This window comes from Rhinichthys klamathensis, unplaced genomic scaffold, assembly GCF_029890125.1.
Source record: "Rhinichthys klamathensis goyatoka isolate OS25496 unplaced genomic scaffold, OSU_Roscu_1.1 h1tg000231l_1, whole genome shotgun sequence".
Taxonomy (NCBI): Eukaryota; Metazoa; Chordata; class Actinopteri; order Cypriniformes; family Leuciscidae; genus Rhinichthys; species Rhinichthys klamathensis.
Window position 1 is genome coordinate 66106 of NW_026606755.1, and position 16158 is coordinate 82263.

At 35.3% G+C, this 16158-nt stretch overlaps 2 protein-coding genes across 2 annotated transcripts in view; one reads left to right on the forward strand and one right to left on the reverse strand.

Moving 5' to 3' along the window:
• The first annotated feature begins 6124 nt into the window (after positions 1-6124).
• LOC130099577 (uncharacterized) lies at positions 6125-7102 on the forward strand. The gene has a single exon (XM_056265308.1). The coding sequence runs from the start codon at positions 6125-6127 to the stop codon at positions 7100-7102; it is 978 nt and encodes a 325-aa protein (XP_056121283.1).
• Positions 7103-13797: 6695 nt separating this feature from the next.
• dock5 (dedicator of cytokinesis 5) overlaps positions 13798-16158 on the reverse strand; it is a 66444-nt gene continuing 64083 nt past the window's right edge. Inside the window, exons 49-51 of the mRNA XM_056265246.1 lie at positions 15739-15889; positions 14789-14898; positions 13798-14612 (exon numbers count right to left, since the gene is read on the reverse strand). Coding sequence (XP_056121221.1) covers positions 14511-14612; positions 14789-14898; positions 15739-15889 — 363 coding nt within the window. The 3' untranslated portion in view covers positions 13798-14510. The remainder of the gene's footprint in view (positions 14613-14788; positions 14899-15738; positions 15890-16158) is intronic.

Below are 16158 nucleotides of genomic sequence, written 5' to 3' on the forward strand. Positions count from 1 at the left end.
CCGCATGCAGATGAATTCACATTTAATTGCACAAAGTGAACAAGATTTTCCTTTCCTTGCCAAGGTTCATCAGGCATGAAAAATCAATATTCTGATTCAAAGAAACCAATAGGCCTATCCTTGAATAAGAGAGGAGAAAGAGTTTCCTTGCAAACCATTGTTTTTACACCAGCTAGATTTTCTGAAGAAAATGTGAGTGCAAAATCATGGCTATTCTGATTGGTTGCCAGGATGGTTCTTCAGTTGCTACGGTGTTTTTGAGTCTGTTAGCATATTGCTAGGTTGTTTTTTTAAAGCATCCAGCTTTAAGCCTCATATTCTGGTCTTTGGAATTGACTCAGGTCCCTTCAATGTCCCTATTTGTCTGTTTTATTAGCCGCCTGTAAAAAAAAAAAAGGTGTATCCCTGCTTAAAAAAAAAACAGAACCCTTTATGGTATGATTTGTGTCAACATTCATATCTGTAGCACAAACACTGCAGGATGAGTTACAGAACTTCAGCTGTGCAGTGATTCACCAGGACAATGACTGTATCTCAAATCTGATTTCAATCCAGTAGAATGACTCAAGTGCCTTTCATAAAGCGTTACTGTATCCAATAAGTGCAAAAAGCCCAAAGTAATGGTTTCCGTTGTTGATCATACTGTACATTATGAGTTTATTAATGCTCTGATGGATCAGGTTTTATCACATCATTTGTTGTTTTATGGCTCATTTCTGTTCTTGAGCATTTGAACTCTATATGGCTGCATCCGAAATCACATACTATACGGTAGGCGAAAAACAGTATGTGACAAAAGAAGTGTGTCCGAGCCTTACAATAAATTACTGTATTTTAAAAATATTATAACTAGAACATGATGAAAATAAAGAGTTATAGTGAGGGGTGACATTGGCTATCAACTTTAATCAATATTGATATTATCAAAATGATTTATGTGACTGAATGTGTTTTAAAGTGAAAAAACACAACTAATACAACAAAACATCACAGAATTCATCCAATCTTTTGATAATACTTACTGATGTTTGTGCTGTTGCTGTTTGTCCCTCTGAAATGATGTCACTTCCTGGAGGATGATGTCAGTATGACTGTTTTTAGTAAAGGGATTTTTACCAAGACTAACAGGAAATACACAAGAACAATCTATAAGTTAAATAACAACTGAAATATATTTGAGCATAGAAAGAAAATAATGAAGGAACTGGAATATTTCCTAATAAATAGCATATTTTTCATCAAATTTGAGAATAGAAGGAAAATAATGAAAGAAATGGAATATATCCTAATAAATAGCGTGTTTTCAGAAGTAAACACCCACACAAATGAAGACAGTGAAATTACTTAAAATTAACCCTGTGCGTAGTTTAAAGTTTAAAAAGTTAATTAAAATTAAAGAAAACTAAGTGACTAACTCGTATGATTTATATGATTATGTTTATTGTGTATTTCTACCTTTTCTATCAAAATTACCAGAAACTATGTTCCTTTTTAGAAAGAAATGGTATCTGCGAGGATTTCCAGTCAGGATTTAGACTGTACCATAGTACTGAGACAGCTCTCATTAGAGTTACAAATGATTTGCTCTTATCATCCGATCGTGGTTGTATCTCTCTGTTAGTGTTTCTCTATCTTAGTGCTGCATTTGATACCATCGACCGCAATATTCTTTTAAATAGACTTGAAAATGATGTTGGCATTAGTGGAATTGCACTAGCATGGTTTAAATCATACTTATCTGACCGTTATCAGTTTGTAGCAGTAAACAAAGAGATGTCTTATCGATCAAAAGTTCAGTATGGGGTACCACAAGGCTCAGTACTAGGACCGTTGCTGTTCACTCTGTACGTGCTACGCTTGGGAGATATCATTAGGAAGCATGACATTAGTTTTCACTGTTATGCTGATGATACTCAGCTCTATATTTCTTCGTGCCCCGACGAAACACAATAACAAAATTAACGGAATACATAGCTGATATAAAAATTTGGATGACTAGTAATTTCCTACTACTTAACTCTGAAAAAACAGAGATTTTAATTATTGGCCAAAAAACTTCCTCAATTAATAACCTAGAATACTGTCTAACAATTGATGGCTGCTCTGTCAAGTCTTCGTCGTCGGTTAGGAACCTGGGTGTGCTCTTTGATAGCAATATTTCATTTGAAAGTCCCGTTTCTAGCATCTGTAAAACCGCATTATTCCATCTTATATCTAAATTAACACATATGCTTTCAATGAAAAATGTGGAACAGTTAGTTCATGCGTTCATGACATCAAGGCTAGATTATTGTAATGCTCTACTGGGTGGTTGCCCTGCATGCTTAATAAACAAACTACAGCTAGTCCAAAACGCAGCAGCTCGAGTTCTTACCAGAACCTGGAAGTATGACCATATTAGCCCGGTTCTGTCAACACTGCATTGGCTACCTAAACGTTGTATACATTTTTAAATATTGCTGACCACCTACAAAGCACTAAATGGTTTAGCTCCGCAGTACTTGAGCGAGCTCTTAACGCATTATAGTCCTTCACATCTATTGCGATCTCAAAATTCCGGCCAGTTGATAATACCTAGAATATCAAAATCAACTGCTAGCGGTAGATCCTTTTCCTATTTAGCACCTAAACTTTGGAACAGTACCTAACATTGTCCGGGAAGCAGGCACACTCTGTCAGTTTAAATCTAGACTAAAAACACATCTCTTTTACCAGGTATTCAAATAGAACATTATACATTATTCAAATCAGTTAAATGATTATTAAGCTGCATAGGCTGTTCGTTCGTTGGCCAGAGGAGAACTGGACCCCGACTGAGCCTGGTTTCTCCCAAGGTTTTTTTCTCCATTCTGTCACCTGAGGTAGTTTTGGTTCCTCGACACTGTTGCCTTGGATTTTGGCTTGCTTAGTTTGGGGACATTTAATATTCAACAATATTATTGATCTGCCTTACTTCAGGTGGACGATGACGCAATTTTCTTCTAAACAAACTTCTTGTATTATGTTCATGTTATCACTGTGAAGCTGCTTTGAGACAATCTGTATTGTAAAAAGCGCTATATAAATAAAGGTGACTTGACTGATTATACTGTTTTCTTTAATCGAATTCTGTTTGCATTACTGAATCATTACTTTCCTGTTTATCACTGTAAAGCTGCTTTGACATGATCTGTTTTGTATAAAACATAAGGTGACTTGACTTTACTTCATTCCATCTTTAAAAAAAGTTAATTTAATATTTTATAAAGACATATATGGCGGGGGCGTGAAGATGTACCATTTATCTTATTCAAAAGTAACAGTAGCTGCGTGTTTGTCCAATTAAATCACTTTGTATGGATCTACATGAATGCATTATGATTTATTATTTAATACCCAGCTTTCATGGTTTATGAGATGCACAAACAGAATATCGTAGGTTCTCCTGGTAATGTGATGCTTTTATCTGCTGGATCTGTGGGTAAAATGTCAGGGTAATGTAAGATTCTACGTATCAGCGAGAAAGCAGAGAAAAGCGACTGCTGGGTTACTAAGGAAATGAGAAGACGTTTGGCTCAAGGCAAGGACTGCTGGATGTGTTTGAATGTTTTGAACAAAATTAACAAGAAAGCACCAAAGTTCTTCAAAAGCAACACATTTACGTGGCCATTTTATCACCTGCATGTTATACAGCAATATTACAATTAATGTGCGTCGTGCATATGAATGCCAGGAGAGCTATATTTGTCTTGTGAATGAGGACTGGATCTTCTCATTATGAGTCTCGGTGGGATGTGTGCTAGTCAAATAAAACCTCTGGGTGCATTAGCACAGGAAGGACGGGTGCAGGCAAAGCAGTTTGTCCACCACAGGATTTGGCTTCGATTTACATTGAGCACATCTGAATAATTATACAATATGATTTCATAATGAGAACAGCAGGTTTGTGCAGGTGCCTTTCAACATATGGCATAGAAACGGCGATTAATATCGGCTGTATTAAAATCTTACAGCCTTGTTAGAAATAAATGTAGAAAAGTCAACCTCTAATGTCAGTTAGATTTTACTTCATTTCATCTTTAGAAAAAGTTCATTAAATATTTTATCCAGACTTACAGTATATGATGAGGGCGTGACAATGTTGTCTCTTATTCAAAAATAACTGTGTTTGTCAAATTAAATCACTTTTGTATGGATCTACATGAATGCAGAATGATTTATTTCGATGGTTTAGTCAAACTTATTATGGTCATTAAAAACATCCCATCACTTTTGGTCACTACTGTATTTGTCCATCTACTTCCTCTTAGTGTGAATTATTTAACACAATCTCTTGTTTTTAGTGTAAAAAAGACAGATTTCTTTTTCTTTTTTTCCCCATCTAAGAAAATAACTTGTGACCCTTAATAATGCTCATTAACTGGATTATATAAATGCTGTAATCATCAAAGCAAACACAGATTGTCGTTGAAATTGTGTCTGACAACATAACGCTTTGCATAAGAAAGGAAATGAATCTGGCTGAATGAATCCTGAAGCATAAAACCCGAAACTAAAAGCCCCAGCCCCCAATGCCATTTGAATTGTACCACAACGTTTGGTCAGCTATAGTGGATAGAATGACTAGTCATGCTTTTGTGCCATAAAATACACTACTTTAAATATGGTTACTGTCAGCATATGAAAATTGTCCTTCAAATCTTGTGTATAAAAGTCACTTGTCTGTTATCAAGAGCTTGCAGCACCAACCTTAGCAATTCACTTTCAGTCTTCTCCCTATCATTTACTATTTGTTTTAAAAGAAAATGCATTTTGCCATGACAACAGAACATCATTGTCTGGTATTTTTATCCCCTAAATGCACGAGGAGCTCAAGCACAGTGAACATGAAGGAAAATATTTGAGAACTCCAAACAAGGTAATGAAATATTATTTTGGAAGGAATCCTAACTCTTACTGTATGTGTGCATGTTCCCAGGGAAAACGTATGTGTTCATATTATTTTATTTATCAGTGTTGTGTCAGATGTTTCTCCTTTGTTTATTTTTTAAAGAAATAAAAGCACACAAATGAGTCAATAGCTGTCGTACAGTAAGAGAACATAGCAAAATATGGAAGCATCAAAAAGCTGATATTGATCTTTGACGTTTGGTATCTTCACTGTTTGTTATTTTAATATTATTTGTAGTATATATTGGATTAGCTTTTATTTTTATATTTTCAGTTTTCATTTTAATTCAAATTTGTGTCAATTTTTGTTTTGACTTTTGTCTTTTAATATTTTTTTTCTTTTTTCTTTCTTTTATTTTTCTTTAGTAATTTTGCCACTTTTAGTATTTCAGCTTAAACCTTTTATTTCAGGGAGTTGCCAACATTTATAATTTAGTTTTTCAAGTTTAAGTTTATATTTTAGTTAGCAATAACACTGGTTCACAAAGAAAACATACGTGTTCATTCATTTATGCATCAATGTTGTCTGTAGAAATTTAAAGAAAAATGAGTCAGAGAATATGATCAGTTGACTTAACTTAAGAAAATTGAGGAAACCCGTTGCCTTAAAATTATTAAGTAAATAAACTTCACGCTTAATCGAAAAAATTAAGTAATGTGGAATTGTCAAGTTCACATAACTTAATTTTTTCAATTAAGCATTAAGTTTATTTACTTAATTTTAAGGCAACGGGTTTACAATTTTTTTAACTGAACACTTTTACATATACACACACATATATATATATATATTTTATATCATTTAAATATTTTTCTTTTCTTTATATATATTAAATATTATTTATCAATGTTTTATATTAGCTTTTATATCTTTTCAGTTTTCATTTTTATTTTAGTTATTTACTATTATTATTTATTATTTACAAAAATATATTTAGCTTTATTCAGTATTTTTTGTTCAGTTTTAGTACTTCAGGACGAAAAGATTGGCGCAAATGCATTTGCTATTTAAACGTGGCGCAGGACGTGAAAATGATAACTGCGTCGGGCTGAAACTAGCAAAAAACACTTGTGTCTGGCGTCGCATTGCGCCGGGTGTATGATAGGGCCCATAATCTCTTAGAAAATATTTTAAAGAGATCTTCTTTTCTTTCCTTTGTGTATGTTGAGACCATCGATCTGACCATCATCGATCATGCTGTCACCTGAGGGCAAACTCGTGGCCTGGATGCTGACCGGCTTCTTGGCAATTCTCACCATCTTCTTCAACATGTACCTGCTTCTGGTCACCAACAGAAGCTACCGGAAGAAGCACAAGCTCAACCCTGCCGACTTCATCATCACGGCCATCGCCCTGGCCAGCATCTCCCAGCAGGTTCTCACTTACTTATGGCAGACGATAGACGTGATCGACACCGTGTGCCGAATCAGCTTGATGGCGGCCATCCTGCTGGTGCTCATCTTCAGCTTGAAGCTCATCATAATCTGGAGCACGGCGTTCCTGACCTTCTACTACGGCACAAAGCTGGTGATGGAGCCCGTCCACTTCTACACACGCATCCAGGAGGCCATCGTCCAGCACGTCCACACCGCCCTGGCGCTCATCTTCATAAGCGGCTTCGCCAATTGCGTTCCCTTGCTGAGCGTTCTCACTTATTACAACGGCACAAGCACTGAATTTGGCGATTGCGGGTCCATCATGCCCACCGATACGACCGGGCTCGCCTACATCTTCTACTACGTGATCATCTCCGACATCCTTCCGGGCATTGTGATGGTCAAATGCAGCATTTCGATCTCATACCACCTGGCAAAACATCTTCTGGAGATGAAGGCCAGCAGCAACGGAGCCCACGGGCCCAAGTTAGGCACGCAGATGCGGGTCATCAAGATGACCCTGAGCCTGGTGGTCGTGTACATTTGCTTCGTGGCCATGGACATCTACACACAGATGACGGTGGTGCTGATGAGGCAGAACACGCTCGCACTGTCCATTCTCTTTGCCAGCGTCTACACCACGGTCAGCGCGTTCGTGCTGGTTTACGGTAAAAAGAGCTACTGGAAGGAACTGATCGCCTCCTATAACCTCTTTTTAGAAGAGTACCCTTGTTTCAGCAGCATGAAGGTCGAAGAGGTCAAAACAGAACCGCATGAGCACAGCCACGGGCACTAACCTGGAGTTAAGACCTGGAGTTAAGGCCCGTTCACATCAGGGACGAGAACTATAATGACAAGATATAGTTTTAAAAAGAGTCCACACAGCAACTATAACGATAACGGCACAGAGAAACATTGACAGCCAATCAGAATCAATCCTGCTTTACGAGCTTGAGCATTTAAAGCGACAGACGATATCGCCTGCTGGTATGCACACTAATTTAGATATTGTTATATTTATGGTTAACTATGACAATAAAGATTTAGTTTTTAAAATGTAAAAGAATAGCAGAGTCCACACCACAACTATAACAGCACAGAGGAACAATATCGGTGGAGTCACTTTCAGAACGATTTGTTCAGCTGATGAACGATAAAAACCAGTCAGCCAATCAGAATCCATCCTGCTTTAAGAACTTGAGCATTTAAAGCGGCAGACGACAAATTAAGCAGACGCTTAAAATAAACAGAACAATGTTGTCTGCTGGTGCACGCTAATATAGATAACGTCAGTTATATTTATAGTTAACGACAACGATAAAGATATAGTTCTCAAAATCGTTCTAAATATAAAAGAATAGCAGAGTCCACGTCTCAACTATAACGATAACGGCACAGAGAAACATTGACAGCCAATCAGAATCCATCCTGCTTTACGAGCTTGAGCATTTAAAGCGACAGACAACAAAACTGCAGTGAACGATGTCATCTGCTGGTGTCCACGGCTGCACGCTAATATTTCCTAGGTATTTGCTATATATTTATAGTTAACTATAACAGTAACATTAAAGATAATCATTCTAAATATAAAACAATAGCAGAGTCCACACCACCACAACTATAATGATAACGGCACAGAGAAACAATATCATTGGAATCGCTTTCAGAACGATTTTTCCAGCTGATGCGCAATAAAAACATTGACAGCCAATCAGAATCCATCCTGCTTTAAAGAGCTTGAGCATTTATAGCGGCAGACGACAAAGAATAAACAGAACAAAATCGTCCATTGGTGTGGATGCTAATATCGTTATTACAGCTATCATCCTTTAGAAATGATACAGCTTGTGTAGCTTCTTGCTGTTTTTCTAGGGCGAAGACATTTTTAGATTTCTTTTCACCTGAGATAATACAATGCGATTTCATAACTCATTCTTTAAGGTCTGAGCATTAGATATTATTGTACATTGTGTTGCCTTGAAAGTTTGCACACTCATTCTGCTCTACTAGTCCTTGAAGGTTTGTGTTACCGCAACTTCTCAATGGTTGACATGAATAAAGTATAAAACATTTGTTTGCCTTTTGTGTAAAGGAACTCCTTTGTGGACTGAAATATGCTGCAGCGTCTTCTGTGCAAGTGTACTGCAGTTCATCAAACATTTCTTTTCTTTCTTTCTTTTAAAGTTACAAAACAAAATGTTTACATAAAGCACCACAGTGGTTCTTCCAATAGTTTGACAGACTCATTCATGAGGGGTCATGAACTGCATTATTTGATTATTTTATAATGTTTCCTGGGGTGCACTTATAATGTTAGTATGATTTTTACATAAAAAAAATTGTCATAATTTAGAAATAAAAGGCATTTTTCCTAGCCTGATTTTAACCCTCTGATTTGAAGGGGCGTGTCTGCTGAGAGACAGTGTAAACGCCCACTACTGTGATTGGCTGACATCTTTGCATATGAAACAAGTATTACAAGTGGAACTCTCTCGAAAACTTTTAGCATGTTTTTTTTCTATTACAGCTCTCAAGCTTTACTAATCGTGAAAAGTTTTGATTATAGCATAAATCTATCGCATTCTATTTAGATTGTGGCATGAAAGGTTGCAGTGATGGGCATTGTAGCCGATCACAGACGCGTTGAGCGCATGAATGCAGTGATCTCATCATTGCAACTCTATTTCGACACTCTAACGAATGCTTTCATCATAACTAACAGTGCAAACACAATGTAAATAAGTGATTCGTTGCCTATAACGGGGAGTTTTGGTCTGCTGTTTGCTTGACAGCTCCAGGGATTTTAAAGGGAGCGTTCTTTGATCCCTTTCTATAATTTAAACACAGTTTAAATTTTCATCCTACTAAGAGAAACCATGTGATGTTGATCGTTTAGTCACTGGTTTGATTTACTGGCACATCGATAAAGAACATCTGACTGTTCATGAATCATTACATATCAGAAATCACTGGTCACAGATCAGGCGTTAGAATAAACACGGTTACTTAGGCTACATGTTGTTGCATTACTGTCAAGTACATATCGTAAAAGTCTGTTTGCAAATGTACCAAATAATCCACATTGAAATGCAACGAATACAAATAAATAATGCTCAACATTCAAACCTTGCCGTCTAGTAACACAGCGTTAAGACCTGGTCACACCAAGGTATAAAGATAACAATAAAGATCTGGGGTTGTATATGGGTTATAATTATTATAAAGACCTCACAGGAGAAATTGCTTTTGAAGTAGGTTCTAATTACACTCATTTCTGTCAACCATTTTAAGTACTGGATGCAAAAAAAAATAAAAAATCTCTGTATCATTTTGGACTTTCGGATCTGCAGAAATCTGCAGTGACTGACAGAGTGGACACAACACAACTAAAATGTCTGAATGTCATTGCATTATATAACGAAATATCAAAGCAAGCGGCAACTAAACATTTCGGTCAAATGTTTTTCTTTAAAAGCGCTATTTTTTCTTTAAAGTAAATGCCACTTTGCTTTGATATTTCTTTTCCCCCCAACTACTTCATTGACATTCAGACATTTAAAGTGTGGCGCAAGTGTTTAAATACTTTTTAAAAAGTTTAATAAAATTGTATACATTCTATCAACACTGAAAAAAAAATTATGTTGAATTTACTTAATTTTATTATGTCAAGGGGTTGAACGATAAATGTATCTAAATCCAGATATATTTTTTAAGTTGAGTGTACTTATATTTTGTAAATTGGTTGTACTTAAATTTTATAAGTAATTTAAGATTAATTATGTTCGTAAGATTAGCTAAACTGTTTTGAATTGAATTTACTAATTTTTGTCAAGAATCAGCCTGTGAATCTCAACAACAGTGACAATTATAAAGCATGTTGCAGTTTTTCTGGGTGCACCAATCAATAAATGTCTCACTGCTCCCATCATGCATTGCTTCATGAATACATAATGAACTTATGATCAGAGTTGATCAGTTTGTCACCATGGCTGAGATTCAGAAGTCATTACTGACTCTGGTACAGCAGTCAAACAAAATCCTAAAGTAAATGATTTTTAGGGTCAAGAGCCCAACTAAAACAAACACTAATCTCCATAATGGTAACATTAAAAGAAATGACGGTTTTCTCCTTCAGTGATTCTGCTTGTTAACATCAGGTGTCTTCAATGTTGGCAATAAAAATAAAGACTTCTTACTACTTCTTTGACGTCTGTCTGTTAATCAGATATTTTTGTTTAAAATGCATAGGGATTTTGTATTGAACTGGATCGCAGTGCCATAGAGACAAGGGGGCGGGCTCATTTTACTCAGACGACCAATCAGTCTCTCAGTTTGAAAATGGTTAACTTTTAAGGAATTATTTTGATTAATTATTACTCAATTCTAATGTGTTCAATTTAATTAATAATGTTACCTGTAATCTGTTGCCACAATTTTAAATTAAACAAAAAAAAAATTCTAATTACTTTTAATTGAATAAAATGAGCTTGTTTTAAACAAGGGCAGTGAATTTGAAAATTAATAATAAAAAATAAGTAGGATTAAATAACACATTAAAATCAGTGAAATTAACCAGATAAAAACATGTAACATTTACAAGGGGTCAGAATCATTTTTTTCAGTGAATCATAAAAAAACATATTACAATTTAAAAAGTATTTTATATTTTAAAATGTAATTTGTGATTAAATAAATCTTGAATGATCCTTCATTCATAACAACATTTATTATTATTATTGAAAACAGTTGTGCAGCCTCATTTTTTATGGAAACTATTAAATATTTTTCTTTAGGATTCCTTGATGAATAGAAAGTTCAAAAGAACAGTATTTATCATATATTTTGTAATATTATAAATGTCTTTACTGTCGCTTTTGATCAGTTCAAAGCATCCTTTCTGAATAAAAGTATTCTTTTTTTTCTTCTTTTTTTTTTAATCTGGAGCCAATAGAGAAATGAGAAAAATGAGAGTAAAGATCAAAAGAAACTCAAGTGCAGGGAATCCAACCATATTTGCCCAATAAAAAAACCAATGCTTTCAGATACGACACTACCTGATGAAAAAGATTCATTATTTCAGAAAAGACCAACGTGAATATGCTTCTAAACATCCAGCATCTGTTAAACAGTTTGGGTCTTACAGAAGAAAGACATTATTAGACTAATAATATAAAAATATAGTGTTTAATATCTATGCTTCCCCCGACTGAAAAACCGAGGATCTCCTGTTCTGAAGGCAGGTTTAAAGTGGTGTTACCATGGAGACATCCATCAGTGGAATGTAAGATTAAAGGCTATTTAGCAGTCAATCATTTTACTGGCGTATACAGAGACTATGACGTTCAAGCATCAAGCATTTATTCAGAAGGAGAACCGTGGAGAAGTGAACAGCACATATTTTACGATCTATTCTGGTTTGGGATCAAACAAAATGAACAGAAAATCATATCTTCAACATTCAAAACAAATCAAAAAATAAAAAGGACATAAATAATTTGCAGGTTTAGAGGATACTTGACATTGTGTGGCTCATACTATCATGCAGCACAACAGAGAGAAGTTTCCATTTAAAAAAGAAAAGAAAAAGAGGAACACCTTGACAGGCGAGATGATTCCCTCTGTAATCTCAGGCCTGAGGGACGGAGAGGTGCTTTGATCCACTCGATCACGACCTCCAGTTCTGGCGTATCCAGGTCTCGCGTATGTCAGCGGAAACTCACTCACTGAGCAGTCATCACCTTACGGACAGAGTCTGGATGACTTCAGAAGAATAGGGCAAGTTACTGTACTTGAAATTATTGTGACAAGTTACATTTTATTCCAGTAAAAACATACAGTGGACCAAGAAGTATTTGACACATGAAGTCAATTGATCGCCTTCTTGCCTTCACTGCAGGGTGCCTTTTTTATTTATTTATATATAAATATTCAATGTTGTCAATATGAGGTCATAAAAAGTGCATGTATATGATTTTAGATTTTTGTGAATCATTTGAATAATTTTAGGGCCACTAAATAAAACATTGCTTATGTTCAATATAGCCATAGACTATTACATTAATAATAATAATAATAAACTTTATTTTATATAGCGCCTTTAAAAGCAGCTTCTCAAAGCGCTGTACAAGAAAAACATACATAAAACAATGAATAAAATAATAAAAATAAGTCACCAAGCATACGCTAGTCTGAAGTTGATACTGGATTAATACTGATTTTTATTTATTTTTTCCAGCAAGTTTCTATCTTGTATAAATCAAGGATTAGAAGAGGTTTGGGCAAGGACAACTACGCTTTCCATAGGAATTATTTTTTTATAGGCCTGTTAAAATAAGAAAAACAATTTTCAATGTGATTATTTGAAAAGTGTGAAACTAATTTCTTTGTCATTTGATTTCACCTGCAAATTCTAAACATTTAAACAGAACAAGTTACAACAAATCTCACACTGGCAAGTTCGGAAAATAAACCAAATTAAGATTTATTTAGACGGAAAGGTAATTTGACTCAACTATTAAGATCCATTAGTGGAAAAAACTAGTAAACAGTTTGATTCAAGATATTTTTTGGGCACTTTTATTCAAACTAGAGTGCAAAAATACTCAATAACAGTTTCTGATTGGTTGTTGTCCATTGGCTTTAACAGGTCTCTGCCTGCAGGTGGAAAACCTGCTAACTTTGGCCACAAATATAAATAATTACTTTTAAAAACATGCATTTACTAAACTGAAAAAAGTGTTTGAATGTTGAAATGATCCAGGCCAGAATCCCAGTGGATTGTATTTTTGTTCAGAATGAACAAATTAAAATAAAAAACACTAATTCATTCATTCAGATCTAATTTAAATTACAGTTTCAAGTTTAAATAATTCCGTAAAGAAAAATTCTATATTTACACCTACAATCCCTTTATAAAAACATTGTTCTGGATTCCCTGGAATGTTGTGTCATTTCCATCACATTTGTTCTGAAAATTTCATGGTTTAATACAGAATGTACAAAACATTTCGTTCAGAAATAGAATTTCCCATGTGCACATCAATAAAATATTATCATATTTGCAAAAAAAGAAAAACACACTCTTAAAGTACAAAACTATGCGATCTTTATGCAAATTACCTTAATATGAGAACCCATTACAAACAACATTAATGCCATGTAGTTTTTACCCAGTGAACCTTAACTGTGAACTCCTGCTATTCGGATGTTTATACGTACAAACAAATTCATAACTGGAGCGCTGTATTCAAAAACATTACAATGAATAATTTACACATCCAAAGTTGCAGCTGCATTCTATCACAATGGAAGAGACCAATTTGGAATGACAAAATAAAAAACATCACATAAAGAAAAGAAAAAAAAACACATAATGAGCAAAAAAAAAATACAAATACAGCTTTTCCATACAGTGCACACACTACTGAAGTGATATTCTGACTTGAGGTACATGAACCAGCAAACCTTAGATATGACTTAGTGATCGCAAACCTTCCTAGCGCGTCCCATAGGCGAGTATGTTGATCCAAACCAGGGCCGTCCCAAGCATGGAGCGGACCGACCGGCCCAGCTCCAAACTAAATGTACCGTTCCGCGAAGAACTACGCTTCACCTAGCTGAGATTTAAGTGCTGACACATTCCTGAATTCTGTTTTTTTTATTTGATAAAACTTGCATTATTATACTGATTTAGATCACAGGCTTTCTTAAATGCTTGGGGTTTTTCATACAAATGTAGATCTCTACAGTGAAAACACAAACACAATCAGTCTTTTCCTAGTCCTTGGTTCAACAAGTTCAACTAGAAAAGGTTTAATTGCATGAATGCACAACTCAACAATTATGAGCAATGTGCAAAGTGAATATGTGCACCGAGGAAGTAAAAACTTCAATAACTTTAAATATCTCTTTTTATAAGGCACAGCTACAGGTCTAGATAAACTAATGAATCCAGTGGATGTGAGGCCGATTTGAACATTCAAACCAACCTTTGGTCACGTTCCTGCACAGCAGTGATGAATAAATACATTTTTCAGTTCATTTCCAAATAAAAAAAAACGTTTTGCTGTTTTGCTACAAAAAAAAAATGTAATGATTATCTTCAATCAAATTTTCATCACAAATCGCAGCTCAGAATAGTAGCGTTCAGATGTTTTTCCTCTATAAGTGGAACCCTCACAGCACGCAGGAGAACCGGAGTGTCTTTATTGTGGATTGCTCTCGTAAGTGGAAAACATGGACTTGCGTGTTTTGGGTGGCGGTGGTGGAGGCTTGATTTCAGCTTTCGTCGGTAAAGGAGGCGTGAACTATTGGTGACAGAGGAAAAGCTTATTATTTTCTGTCTGTAAATGTTGTTTCAGCTTTCTATACCGTTTTTGTCATCAAGATTTTAGGTCAAAATACAGATGAATGCACAAAGTGTAAATTTACTGCTAAAAATGTAACTTTGTTCCACATGTAGACTGTACATGCCGTGTCTCACCTCAGAAGTAGAGTTATAGATGCTCTCGCTCTCGTGAGGGTGTTTCTTGGGTGGCATTGGTGGAGGGATGTCCGTGATGAAGTCACTCTCGCTCGGGAGACACGTATAACCTACGGGAAGGTGATCAATATGAGGTTTATTAATGTCAATACAGATGTGCCATGTCCCGGATCAGTGTGTTCGATCATGATGATCTGTGTATTTATAACATCATCCCTACATGCCTCTAGTAATTGTCGTTTGTCTAAAACTTTTGATCGCTGCATAATTCTCATATTTACCTTTGTTATTTCGGTAGAAAACACATTAAGTTGGTCAGAAGATATTTACATTGTTACAAATGATTTAAATAAATGCTAAATCTTGATCATTTTATTCATCAAAAAATGGATGTAAATTATCAAATTTATCAAGAATTCCACCCAAAATGATTTTCAACATTGATAATAATCAGAAATGTTGCTTGAGCAGCAAATCATCATATTACAATGATTTCTGAAGGATCATCTGACACCGAAGACTGGAGTAATGATGCTGAAAATTCTAATTGCCATCAAAGGAATACATGATATTTTAAAATATATTTAAATAGAGAGTTATTTTAATTTGTAATAATATTTCACAACATTACAGTTTTTACTGTATTTCTGGTCAAATAAATGCAGCCTTGGTAAACATAAGAAACTTCTTTCAAAAACAGTTAAAAAATCTCACCAAGCTCTGACTTTTGAATGGTTTTGTATTTTGAGAACCTTTTTAATTTTTAACATTGCTGTTGTGGCACCATGGTATAGAGATATTAGCATACAGTAATACCATAATGCTTTGACATGTAGTTATTATCATATTTAAGCACTATGGTAAAGAAAACCCACAGATCAAGTAAAAAAAAAGCCCACCATCTCCATAAGTGTCAGTGTGTGTGTGTGTGTGTGTGTGTGTGTACTCACTCGAGCTGCGCGGTGTGTGTGGTGTGGCAGGCAGAGGGCTGAGTGGGTTGTGTAAAGTCAAATTGGATGATTCTCCATGAAACAGCGACAGCGTGAGTCTCCGGTCCCCTATCGTCAGACTTTTCGGCCTTGGCTGCTTCTCTGGAGGAATCTGTCACCACACAGACACAGAGACAGCGCATCAAATGAATCATATCTCCAAATATTAGATTAGTCCATTTTATAAATGTCTACAACTCTACAATTTATTTCACTCAATCATTTGATTCACTATGAAATGATACAAATCAACGTCAAACAGATCTTGATCATGTTAACATCGTAGAGTCATCGCATATAGGGCCAGATTTACTAAACAGGGCAAATTAGCATGAGAGCGTGATTCCAAAAAAGCGCAGATGGGAGTGAAAAGCTCTGCTC

Coding starts and splice junctions, on each gene's coding strand:
- LOC130099577 (XM_056265308.1), top strand. CDS start 6,125: ATGCTGTCACCTGAGGGCAAACTCGTGGCCTGGATGCTGACCGGCTTC.